Source organism: Tursiops truncatus, chromosome 3 (assembly GCF_011762595.2).
Source record: "Tursiops truncatus isolate mTurTru1 chromosome 3, mTurTru1.mat.Y, whole genome shotgun sequence".
Taxonomy (NCBI): domain Eukaryota; kingdom Metazoa; phylum Chordata; class Mammalia; order Artiodactyla; family Delphinidae; genus Tursiops; species Tursiops truncatus.
Window position 1 is genome coordinate 64334104 of NC_047036.1, and position 12848 is coordinate 64346951.

The window sequence follows — 12848 nt, forward strand, 5'->3', positions numbered from 1 at the left end:
GATAGCAATGATATTAATCCAAATGGAAGAAATAAACTACTCTCTTTGGGTGTGAAAATGAAAAGAATTCATACTTATATGATAAACTTAGTTAAACTCTTCAATAAGCAATTACTCCCCAGAAATGTTTTCTTACTTTCTGTCATAATTTACTTATAACACAAAACACATACATATTTGGCTAGATATTTATAAAATATAAAGACCAATATGCTTTTTACTTCTGCATTTTCAAATGAGATCTAAGTATTCATACAGCTTAGGTGAGCATTGGTTCATTTTTCAAACACTGCAAAACTGACTCAAATCAGACTCTAATTTTTAAAAGTATTGAAAATATTGGTCTGGAATGACAAAAACTCAAAGAGCAGCTAGCTGAAAAGTAAGAGAACTGAATGAAGAATAAATTACAGGCATCAACTTTTGATGTATATTTGAAATGCATCTGTTATGAAAATCTTTTGAGGAAAAAAATCCTTCAAGTTGTATATAGCTAAACTGGTTGGCTTAGCTCATTAAAGACTAAAAGTATATTCATTCAGTGAAATATCCTACAGATCTTATAAATTCTAACTGCCATTAATAGATTAATGATGGTTGGTCATAAAAATCATCATCCTTAACATGAGTAGAAATAGGAAAAAATAATTTAAATATCTAAATTAGGGTTTTATAAGATCTTAAGAAAATACATAGAAAATAACTGAGCCTAAATAAAAGAAATGGGTTTTTTATGACTTTGAAGATCCCACAAATATTTACATAACACTTTTTCTTATCATGTAATATGGTATCTCTGAAAAATTTGTGCTTCATGTCCCAATACAGTTTATATATACAGTTGACCCTTGAACAACATGGGTTTGAATTGTTCCAGTCCACTTATACGTGGATTTTTTTCAATAAATACACTATTGGAAAATTTTTTGTAGATTTGTGACAATTTGAAAAAACTTGCAGATCAACCACATAGCCTAGAAATATCTAAAAAATTAAGAAAAAGTTAGGTATGTCATGAACGCATAAAATACATGTAGACATAAGTCTATCCTTATATAAGCATAAGGGGAGTGGTATGTAATATAAAATTAATAATGTGTTTTCTTACTGTTTTATAATTTTGCTTTCAAAGAACTACATTACTATACAGTATGTGCCTCTCTCTCTCTCTCCCTCTTCCCCCTGCCACCAACCCCAACGGGAGAAACTATGTATCAGCCTATCATTACATGTAAGTGGTTTAAAAAAATGTAACAATGTTTACAATATTGTATTGTGAATATAACTGTAATACTGTATGCCTTAAAAATGTTATAATGATTCATTCATTAGTGTATAGGATAGGCTATGATGAAGCAATCATTGATTATTATGCTAGTTTACCATAAAGCTATCATATTGCTGCTTCTTTGTTATCAATGCATGAATTGTTATACCTGTAAATATATAGGAATTTTTTTCACATGATCTTTTCATTTTTGATGTCCTGTGTTAGAAATATATATAATATCTACAGTGTTTTGTATCATTTAAGACAACCTTGATGAAGATGCTGACAGATGATTCATCTTATAAACAGATGATATAAACTTATGGTATCGAAAAATATAGTGCAGTACTGTAAATGTATTTTCTTATGAGTTCTGTAATAACATTTTCTTTTCTCTAGCTTACCTTATTGTAAGAATACAGTATATAATACAAATAATATATAAAACATGTGTTAATTGACTACGTATGTTATCGGTAAGGCTTCCAGTTAACAGTAGGCTATTAGTTAAGTTTTAGGGAGTCAAAAGTTATACCTGGATTTTCGACTGTGCAGTGGTTTGGTACCCCTAACTCCCATGTTATTCAAGGGTCAACTGTATATTATTACATGTTGGCAGTAACTCCTTGGTCTAAGTCACATTTACCTGAGAATCAAATTATATATATTTCTTCTAGGAATTCAATTATTCCAATAGATAACTACTGTCCCTCTTCACTACATTGGTCTTAAGCTGAAAAAAGCTTAAGACCAATGGGTGTTAGATTCTTAATTCTCTGACTCCTTTGGGTACACAACAAAATACTTAACATTTTTAAAGCAGATACATGAAACAAGCTCCTAAAACTATCACTTATAAAGTCTGTTCTTGGAAAGAATAAAGAAAGTAAATCAATTCATTCTTTTAACCAATGTTATGATACACTAACCTCTGACCTTTGAGGAAGAAATTTAAAATTCGGAATTCTGGATTAGTTTCTTTGAAATATAACATTACAACATTAGTTTCTACCCCATGCAGTTTTCCCAAGAGAGACAGAAGGATGTTTTAGCTAAAATAAGTGATATCCTGGAGCAGCATACTTAAAAATGTCATCAATAGCTGAATAGGTTCAATCTTGGTGTATACTTCTGGGAAATTTTGATACAGAAGTAGGCTAACATCTAATGTATACTGATAGTATTATGCGTGTTCAGTAAGACCCATTTCAGTGTTTATTTCTAAAAGGTTCTCTATTGATTTCATATTCTGTAAAGAAGTATGGTAGTATATAATAGTCAATGGCATTCTTTAAAAGATTTAGAAATATATTTTATGCTGCTTATTCTATTTAATTCAGTCAACTAGGTTTTATTTAACTTAGTTATCTTTTATAATAATTACTATAATTTTTTATATTTCCTCAATAGAACTAACAAAAGGGTAATAGTTATCATTTTTAATAATAATTACTATAATGTATTTCTACACAATGTGTTTTCTCCAATGTACCAAAGGCATATGTGTAGCACCTGTTAAAATATGGTTTGTTGTTACATCAACTTGGACATGTCATAGATATGTCCTCAAGAGCTTAACAACCATGTTATTAAGCCTTTATTGTATATACTAGAAGCCAGCAAATAATACAGTTTGTTTGTATAAGATGAAGGCAAAAAACTCAGCCTCTAGCTTCCTGCACTGATTATTTATTTACCTGTGGTCCTAAGGGCACCATTCCTCTTGGAGGCGTCATTCTCTGCATTGGCCCACCCATATTTGGATGTCCTAAAAAGAAAAAAAGTATGACGATATTAGCAATGTAATGAGCATGAGTGCTAAACCGGAGGCTATAGCCTCCTCTCTGCCTGGTGTCACATCTTATTTACTAAGGACTGAGTTACTGACATCACCTCATCTTGGCTTCCATGGCCAGTTTTCTACCTCTTATCACTACTTACCCACACTCTCCATTAATGTCTTGAAATTGAAATGTTCTTCCTATTCTGTGTTGAATTACATCTCATACCATTTGCTCCTCTTTTTTTCTCTTGGAATAGTATAATAGAGCCATACGTATTTGTGGTACCTAAACAGCTCTGATTATTGGGTTTGTTAAACTACCAAGTAAGTTACTTATTGCATAGCATCCTCTTTCCTCCTGCTTATCTTTCTGGTGGACTAACCTCTCTATCTGAAAAAGGCAGAGAAAATCACAATTGATACAATCACTTTGAGTCTCACTTGTTTGAAGTTATACAAGAGGTTTTAGAAGTTACTAGTTAAAATACAGATTCTGGATATTTAATTATTCTGTTCCTTATGTTATCACTGCCCTCACTATCACACATAATTAAGAGTTAGCTAAAAAGATAATTACTTGGCCACGTTACCTGTAAAAATGCAACTGATATAATTATGGAATATCTGTACAAATAAAACCTTCCTTAAAAAATACAGGATTTCCTTTGAGATTTTGCACATCAATTTCACTTTTACAAGTAGTCACCTTGTTGTCGAGTTGGGTCCATTCCACTGGGAAGTAATGGCTGACTTCCTGGGACACCTCCAAGAGCCTAGCGTATTTAGTAAAACAAAATAAAAAGGAATATTGTAACTATTTATAAAATAAGTGCTGTAACAATTACAGAGTGTATCTGAGTATTTCATAAGATTTTTTTTTCAACATGTATTTTTTTTCTATTGGAATATATTTGATTTACAATGTTGTGTTAGTTTCAGGTGTGCAGCAAAGTGATTTAGCTATAAGTATACATGTATCTATTCTTTTTCAAATTCTTTTCCCATATAGGTGGTTACAGAATATTGAGTAGAGTTCCCTGTGCTATACAGTAGGTCCTTGCTGATTATCATTTTATATATAGTAGTGTGTATATGTTAACCCCAACCTACTAATTTATCCCTCCCCCACAGCTTTCCCCTTCAGTAACCATAAGTTTGTTTTCTAAGTCTGTGAGTCTATTCCTGTTTGTAAATAAGTTAATTTGTATCATTTTTTAAGATACCACATATAAGTAATATCATATGATATTTGTCTTTCTTTGACCTACTTCACTTAGAATGAGAATCTCTAGGTCTATCCATGTTGTTGCAAATGGCATTATTTCATTCTTTTTTATGGCTGAGTAAGAGTCCACTGTATATATGTACCACATTTTCTTTATCCATTCATCTGTTGATGGATGTTTAGGTTGCTTCCATGTCTTGGCTACTGTAAATAGTGCTGCAATGAACACTGGGGTGCATGTATCTTTTCTAAGTATGGTTTTCTCCGGATATATGCTCAGGAGTGGGATTGCAGGATGATATGGTAGCTCTATTTTTAGTTTTTTGAGGAACCTCCACAGTGTTCTCCATAGTGGCTGTACCAATTTACATTCCCACCAATAGTGTAGGAGGGTTCCCTTTTCTCCACACCCTCTCCAGCGTTTATTGTTTGTAGACTTTTTGATGATGGCCATTCTGACTGATGTGAGGTGATACCTCATTGTAGTTTTGATTTGCATTTCTCTAATAATTAGCAATGTTTAGCAGCTTTTCATGTGCCTCTTGGCCATCTGTATGTCTTCTTTGGAGAAATATCTATTTAGATATGTCCATTTTTTGATTGGTTGGTTGTTTGTTTTGATACTGAGCTGCATGAGCTGTTTCTATATTTTGGAGATTAATCCCTTGCTGGTCACATCATTTGCAAATATTTTCTCCCTTTCTGGGGGTTGTCTTTTCGTTTTGTTTATGGTTTCCTTTGCTGTGCAAAAGCTTTTAAGTTTAACTAGGTCCCATTTGTTTCTTTTTGTTTTTATTTTCATTACTCTAGGAGGTGGATGCAAAAAGATTTTGCTGCAATTTATGTCAAAGAGTGTTCTGCTTATGTTTTCCTTTAAGAGTTTTATAGTATCCCATCTTACATCTAGGTCTTTAATCCATTTTGAGTTTATTTTCGTGCATGGTGTTAGAGAATGTTCTAATTTCATTACTTTACATGTAGCTGTCCAGTTTTCCCAGCACCTCTTATTGAAGAGACTGTGTTTTCTATCCTGTTCCATTGATCTATTTTTCTTTGTGTCAGTACCATACTGTCTTGATTACTGTAGCTTTGTAGTATAGTCTGAAGTCAGGAAACCTGATTCCTCCACCTCTACTTTTCTTTCTCAAGGTTGCTTTGGCTATTCAGGGTCTTTTGGGTTTCCGTACAAATTTTAAGATTTTTTGTTCTAAATCTGCAAAAATGCCATTGGTAATTTGATAGGAATTGCACCGAATCAGTAGGTTGCCTTGGGTAGTGCAGTCATTTTGACAACATTGATTCTTCCAATCCAAGAACGTGGCATATATACCTTTCCATCTGTTTGTGTTTTACCTCCTTAGGTAGGTTTATTCCTAGGTATTTTATTCTTTTTGATTTGATGGTAAATGGGATTATTTCCTTAATTTCTCTTTATGATCTTTTGTTTTTAGTGTATACAAATGCAACAGATTTCTGTGTATTAATTTTATGTCCTGCAACTTTAATGAATTCATTGATGAGCTCTAGTAGTTTTCTGGTAGCATCTTTAGGATTTTCTATGTATACTATAATGTCATCTGCAAACAGTGACAGTTTTACTTCTTTTCTAACTTGGATTCCTTTTCTTTATTCTTCTTCTCTGATTTCAGTGGCTAGGACTTCCAAAACTATGTTGAATAAAAGTGTTGAGAGTGGACATCCTTGTCTTGCTCCTGATCTTTGAGGAAATGCTTTCAGCTTTTCACTATTGAGTATGATGTTAGCTGTGGGTTTGTCATATATGGCCTTTACTATGTTGCGGTATATTTTCTCTATGTCCACTTTCTGGAGAGTTTTTATCATAAACGGGTGTTGAATTTTGTCAAAAGCTTTTTCTGCATCAATTAAGATGATCATGTTTCTTGTTTTAATTAATTAATTATTTTTGGCTGCGTTGGGTCTTCACTGCTGCACGTGGGCTTTTCTCTAGTTATGGCGAGTGGGGGCTACTCTTCGTTGCAGTGTGCAGGCTTCTCATTGCGGTGTCTTCTCTTGTTGCAGAGCACAGGCTCTAGGTGCATGGGCTTCAGTAGTTGTGGCACATGGGCTCAGTAGTTATGGCTTGTGGGCTCTAGAGCACAGGCTCAGTAGTTGTGGTGCATGGGCTTAGCTGCTCTGCGGCATGTGGGATCTTCCTGGACCAGGGCTTGAACCCGTGTCCCCTGCATTGGCAGGCAGATTCTTAACCACTGCGCCACCAGGGAAGTCCGATCATATGGTTTTTATTCTTCAATTTGTTGATGTGGTTATCACACTGATAGATTTGCAGATATTGAAAAATCCTTGCATCCCTGGGATAAATCCCATTTGATCATGGTGTATGATCTTTTTCATGTATTGTTGGATTCAGCTTGCTAGTATTCTGCTGAGGATTTTTTGCACCTATGGTCATCAGTGATATTGGCCTGTCATTTTCTTTTTTTGTGGTATCTTAGTCTGGTTTTAGTATCAGGGTGATGGTGGCCTCACTGAATGAGTTTGGAAGTGTTCATTCCTCTGCAATTTTTTGCAATGGTTTCAGAAGGATAAGTGTTAACTCTTCTCTAAATGTTTGATAGGATTTGCCTGTGAAGCCTTCTGGTCCTGGACTTTTGTTTGTTGGGAATTTTTAAATCACAGTTTCAATTTCAGTGCTTGTGATTGGTCTGTTCATATTTTCTGTTTCTTCCTGGTTCAGTTTTGGGAGATTGTACCTTTCTAAGAATTTGTCCAAATCTTCTAGGCATTTTAGTGGCATATAGTTGCTTGCAGTAGTCTCTTATGATCCTTTGTATTTTTGTGGTGTCTGTGGTAACTTCTCCTTTTTCACTTCTTATTTTAATGACTTGAGCCCTCTCCTTTTTCTTGATGAGTCTGGCTAAAGGTGTATCAATTTTATCTTTTCAAAGAACCAGCTTTTAGTTTCATTGATCTTTTCTATTGTTTTCTTTGTCTCTATTTCTGTTCTGATATTTTTTTCAATTAATTTTATTTATTTTTGGCTGTGTTGGGTCTTTGTTGCTGTGCGTGGGCTTTCTCTAGTTGTGGTGAGCAGGGGCTACTGTTTGTTGCGGTGCACGGGCTTCTCATTGTGGTGGCTTCTCTTGTTGCAGAACATGGGCTCTAGGCACGTGAGCTTCAGTAGTTGTGGCATGCGGGCTCAGTAGTTGTGGCTCGCGGGCTCTAGAGCACAGGCTCAGTAGTTGTGGTGCACAGTCTTAGTTGCTCTGTGGCATGTGGGATCTTCCCGGGCCAGGGATCGAACCTGTGTCCCCGGCATTGGCAGGTGGATTCCTACCAATTTTTACAGTTTTACAAATTTTTACAGTTTTTTTCTTGCTGCTGACTCGTAATCTCACAGCATTGTGGTTGGAAAAGATGCTTAATATGAGTTCAGTTTTCTTAAATTTACCAAGGCTTGCTTTATGGACCAGCATGTGATCTATCCTGGAGAATATTCTATGTGCACTTGAGAAGAATGTATATTCTGCTGCTTTCAGATGGAATGCATAAATATCAATTAAGTCCATCTGGTCTAATGTGTCATTTAAAGCCTGGATTTCCTTACTGATTTTCTGCCTGGATGATCTGTCCATTGATGAAAGTGGGGTGTTAAAGTCCCCCACTATTATTGTGTTACTGTCAATTTCTCCTTTTATGGCTGTTTGTGTTTGCCTTATATATTGAGGTGCTCCTATTTTTGGTATATGTATATTTACAATTGTTATATCTTCTTCTTGGATTGATCTCTTGATCATTATGTAGTGTCCTTGTCTCTTGTAATAGTCTTTATTTCAAAGTCTGTTTTGTCTGATATTAGTATTGCTACTCCAGCTTTCTTTTGATTTCCATTTGTATGGAATACCTTGTTCCATCCCCTCACTTTCATTCTGTATGTGTCCCTAGATCTGAAGTGGGTGTCCTATAGAGAGCATATATACAGGTCTCGTTTCTGTATCCATTCAGCTAGTCAGTGTGTTTTGGTTGGAGCACTAATCCATTTATATTTAAGGTAATTACTGATATGTATGTTCTTATTGCCATTTTGTTAATTGTTTTGGATTTGTTTCTGTAGGTCTTTTTATTCCCTTCCACTTTTGTTCTCTTCTCTTGTGATCTGATGACTATCTTTAATGTTGTGTTTGGATTCCTTTTTCTTTTTTGTGTGTATATCTGTTGTAGATTTTTGGTTTGAGGTTACCATGAGGTTTTGATATAGCAGTCTATACATATACAAGATTGTTTTAAGTTCACGATCTCTTAATTTCAAATGCACTTCCAATATCCTGCATTTGTACTCTTCTTGTGATTGCTGGTTTTGATATCATATTTGTGTGTGGATGATTTCCTATCTTTACTGTATGTTTGCCTTTACTGGTAAGCTTTCCCATTCATAATTTTCTTGTTTCTAGTTGTGGGCTTTTCTTTTTCGCCTAGAGAATTTCCTTTAGTATTTGTACAGCTGGTTTGGTGGTGCAGAATTCTCTTACCTTTTGCTTGTCTGTAAAGCTTTTGAGTTTTCCGTCAAATGTGAAGGACAGCCTTGCCGGGTAGAGTATTCTTGGTTGTAGGTTGTTCCCTTTCACCACTTTAAATATATTGTGCTATTCCCTTCTGGCCTGCAGCGTTTCTGCTGAAAAATCAGCTGATAACCTTATGGGGATTCCTTGTATGTTATTTGTTGCTTTTCCCTTGTTGCTTTTAATATTTTCTCTGTCTTTAATTTTTCTCAATTTGATTAATATGTGTCTCAGCATGTTCCTCCTTGGGTTTATCCTCTATGGGACTCTGTGCTTCCTGGAGTTGGGTGACTATTTCCTTTCCCATGTTAGGGAAGTTTTCAGCTATTATCTCCTCAAATATCTCCTCAGGCCCCTTCTCTCTCTCTTCTCCTTCTGGGACTCCTATAATGTGAATGTTGGTGTGTTCAATGTTGTCCTAGCTGTCTCTTAGACTGTCTTTTTTTTTTTTTTTTATGGCAAGGCGTTTTATTTTAAATATAGCAGTGTGTCAATCCCAAACTCCCAATCTATTCCTCCCTGTCTTCATTTCTTTTCATTCTTTTTTCTTTATTCTGTTCTGCAGCAGTGATTTCCACCATTCTGTATTCCAGCTCACTCATATGTTTCTCTGCCTCATTCTGCTATTAATTCCTTCTAGTGTATTTTTCATTTCACTTATTGTATTGTTCATCTCTGTTTGTTGTTTATACTTTCTAGCTCTTTGTTAACATTTCTTGTATCTTCTTGATCTGTGCTTCCATTCTTTTTCTGAGATTTTGGATCATCTTTACTATCATTACTCTGAATTCATTTTGGGGTAGATTTCCTATATCCACTCCACTTAGTTGTTCTGTAGTTTTATCTTCTTCCTTCATCAGGGACATATTCCTCTGCCATCTCATTTTGTCTAACTTTCTGTGTTTGCAATCCCCCATGCTGCAGGATTATAGTTCCTCTTCCCTCTGGTGTCTGCCCCCTGGTGGACAAAGCTGGTCTAAGAGACTTGTGCAGGCTTCCTGGTGGGAGAGACTGTTGTCTGCCCACTGGTGGGTGCAGCTGGGTCTTGTCCTTCTGATGGGCAGGGTCATGTCAAGGGGTGTGTTTAGAGGTGGCTGTTGGCTCAGGACGACTTTAGGCAGTCTGTGTGCTGACAGGTGGGGCTGTGTTCCTGCCCTGTTGGTTGTTTGGCGTGAGGCATCCCAGCTCTGGAGCCTTCAGGCTGTTGGGTGGGGCCCGATTTTGGCATCAAAATGGCGGCCTCCAGGAAAGTTCATGTCAATGAGTACCTAGTACCTCTGCCACCAGTGTCCACACAAGATTTCTTATATTTCACACTCATTTATGAATTTTATATGTCTGTACACCCAGTATAATTTCTTAGTTTTAAAATGATCCTACTTTGCCCAGTTTGCAGGCAAAGAAAATTGGTACTGTTGGGAACAAAATCTAGGCAAAAATTGTCCTATTTCTTCTTGAGAAGTATATATAATGCCTTTCCCCGAAATTAATTTACTAAGGGTAAATTAATTTTGCTTCTTAAATGTAAGCTATTTCTATAGATTATTTTACTCACTGGGGATTATAATAGGAGCAGAACTAAAATGCCAAGGGGCCAATGAATATTGTTTTGGGTAGTCATATTTTCCTAAGAAACTATTTAGAAAAATAATACTCCAATTAAGTTCAAACAATTTGGCTGAATGGAAAAAGAGAACTAGAACTGAAAAAAGGTGCCAATTAACAGATAGGGTTTATATTATGCAGGGGTGCAATACTGGATACATACTGAATTGTAAGTTTCTAATAGTCATCTGAGAAGCACTTAGAGCTGGACCAAGCTATAAATGATTTAAGCATACTGATCCTATGAAGCATGTATGTATACATATATACACATAATCCTGACAACTGGCAAGAACTTCTATAAAGGTTCACTAATTTAACTTAAAAGCAGGAATATCTTATTTCATTAGTTTAAAATTTCAAATATTTCAAGGGAAATTTCATATTAAATAATTTATTTATCCAGACCAGAACTGTTTCGCTAGTTGTTATCATTGGGATGCAGTAGAGAACTGCCATTTTTCAAGCCATTTTTGTAATCCTTTGATTTTTTTGTTTACAAGCACACTCAATGTCAATTTATTGATCTCCTACTAAATGACCTATTTCCTGCTTACCTTTCCAGCCTAATTTCTTGCTACTGCCAAGCTGACATTCCAACTTCCAGTTATACCAAACTCCTTTCAGATTTTTCAATTCATGTACTCAGTCAACAATATCTAAATGCCAACCATTAAAGGCAAAATAAAACAAAACTAAACACAAACTAAAACTAAACTTTCTTGTCTCTCTAGGAGGTCACAGGCCCTCAAGTGCTCATTCTGACATTTTAGATCTCAGTTTAGGGATAATTTCCTAACAAAATTCTTCCATATAATCCCAGTTTGGCATACATTCTCCTTCTATATGCTTTAAAATATAAATATATTTTTAAAAATTTCAAACTTACAGAAAAATTGCACAGACAGTACAAAGGATTCCCATATACCCTGACACTGACTGCCCAATAGTTAACATTTCACCGTATCTGCCACTTGAGAGCAAGTTGCAGACATTATGCCTCTTCACTTCTAAGTACCACAGAGTTTAGTTCCCTAAGCAAGGATATTCTCCTACATAACCACAACACAACTTTTCAAGTCAGGAAATCCATTGATACAACACTACCATCCAAAACACACAGACGCCATTTAAATTTTGCCACCTGTCTCAACAGTTTCTTTTTACTTTCTGGGACCAGGATCTCATGGAACACATATTGCATTTAGTTGTCATGTCTCTTCATGCTCTTCCAGGTCTTTCCTTAGTCTTTCTCTATCATAGCCTGAACAGTTTTGAAGAATGAGTCTTAAATTCTACAGGATGATCCTCTGATGTCTCTTCATGACCCAGACTCAGGTCTTATTTTCTTAGGAATACTGAAGAACTGATGCTATACTCTTCTCAGTGTATCACATCAGAGGGTACATGATGTTGACTCATCCCACTACTGTTGATGTTAACCTTATCATCTCATTCTGTTGGTGTTTGCCAGGTCCTACACTAGATCATGATTTTTCCCCTTTGTAATTGGTTACATTCAGTATTAGAGCTATTCCAAGACTGTTAATATCCCATTCCTCATCAATCCTTTATCAGCCTTAGCATCCACTGACAACTCCCAAGCACTGTAACAGTTGCCAAATGGAAACACTGCATGTGTATCATTCTTTCTATGCTTACTAGTTGGCATTCCATTGTAAGGAACAGCTTTCCCTTCTTACTGATTGATACGTTGACACTTACGGATTACTATTCTAATCAAAGGGTTATAATCTATTTACTGTCATCATTCATTTGAATATTTAAATTATGCAAGATCTGGCCAGTGGGAGGCTCTTCAAGCTGGCTCTATTGTCCTTTTGAAACATTTCCATCATATTTTGAGCATTTCCTTACTGGTATGAGATGTTCCAGGTTCGTTTCATACTTTTCCTGGCCTAGCTCTGGAATCAGACCTTTCTCCAAAGGGTCCTGATTCCTTCTAGTGGAGGACAGCATTTAGGCACCAAGATCTGGGTTCTCAAAGTGCTCCTTCTTAGTTGAGTACATTGCCTTTTGGCTCTCTCAGTAAATGCTGCACTTGAAAATCTATGTGTGTATGTGCACACATATATATATGTACATACATAAATTTATGACTAATTTTATATCTATCTGTGTGTGTGTGTGTGTATGGTACATACACATACCATAAATTCATACTCTCTAACACCAATCAAACACGTCCAATTACAATCCAAAACCTCAGGATTATTTTCAGTCTTCTTCCTTCTTATGTTTGTAAGTATTTTCTCCAACAGTGAGAAACCTGGCTTTCATTATCTTTAATGAAATTTTCTTTATCTGTAATTATCTTTTATACCATTATGTGGCACGACCGTATGACTCCTCCCTGCCTCCCTGAATATCTTGGCATGCAGGGGGGGTAAGGGCTTCTTACGTGCA

The 12848-nt window shown here is 35.7% G+C and overlaps 1 protein-coding gene across 10 annotated transcripts in view; it reads right to left on the reverse strand.

Moving 5' to 3' along the window:
• SSBP2 (single stranded DNA binding protein 2) overlaps window positions 1–12848 on the reverse strand; it is a 298141-nt gene that overhangs the window by 43975 nt on the left and 241318 nt on the right. For all 10 annotated transcript variants that reach the window (XM_073802267.1, XM_073802264.1, XM_073802263.1 and 7 more), the window contains 2 exons: window positions 3760–3826; window positions 2968–3038 (listed from right to left, as the gene is read on the reverse strand). In XM_073802267.1, coding sequence (XP_073658368.1) covers window positions 2968–3038; window positions 3760–3826 — 138 coding nt within the window. The remainder of the gene's footprint in view (window positions 1–2967; window positions 3039–3759; window positions 3827–12848) is intronic.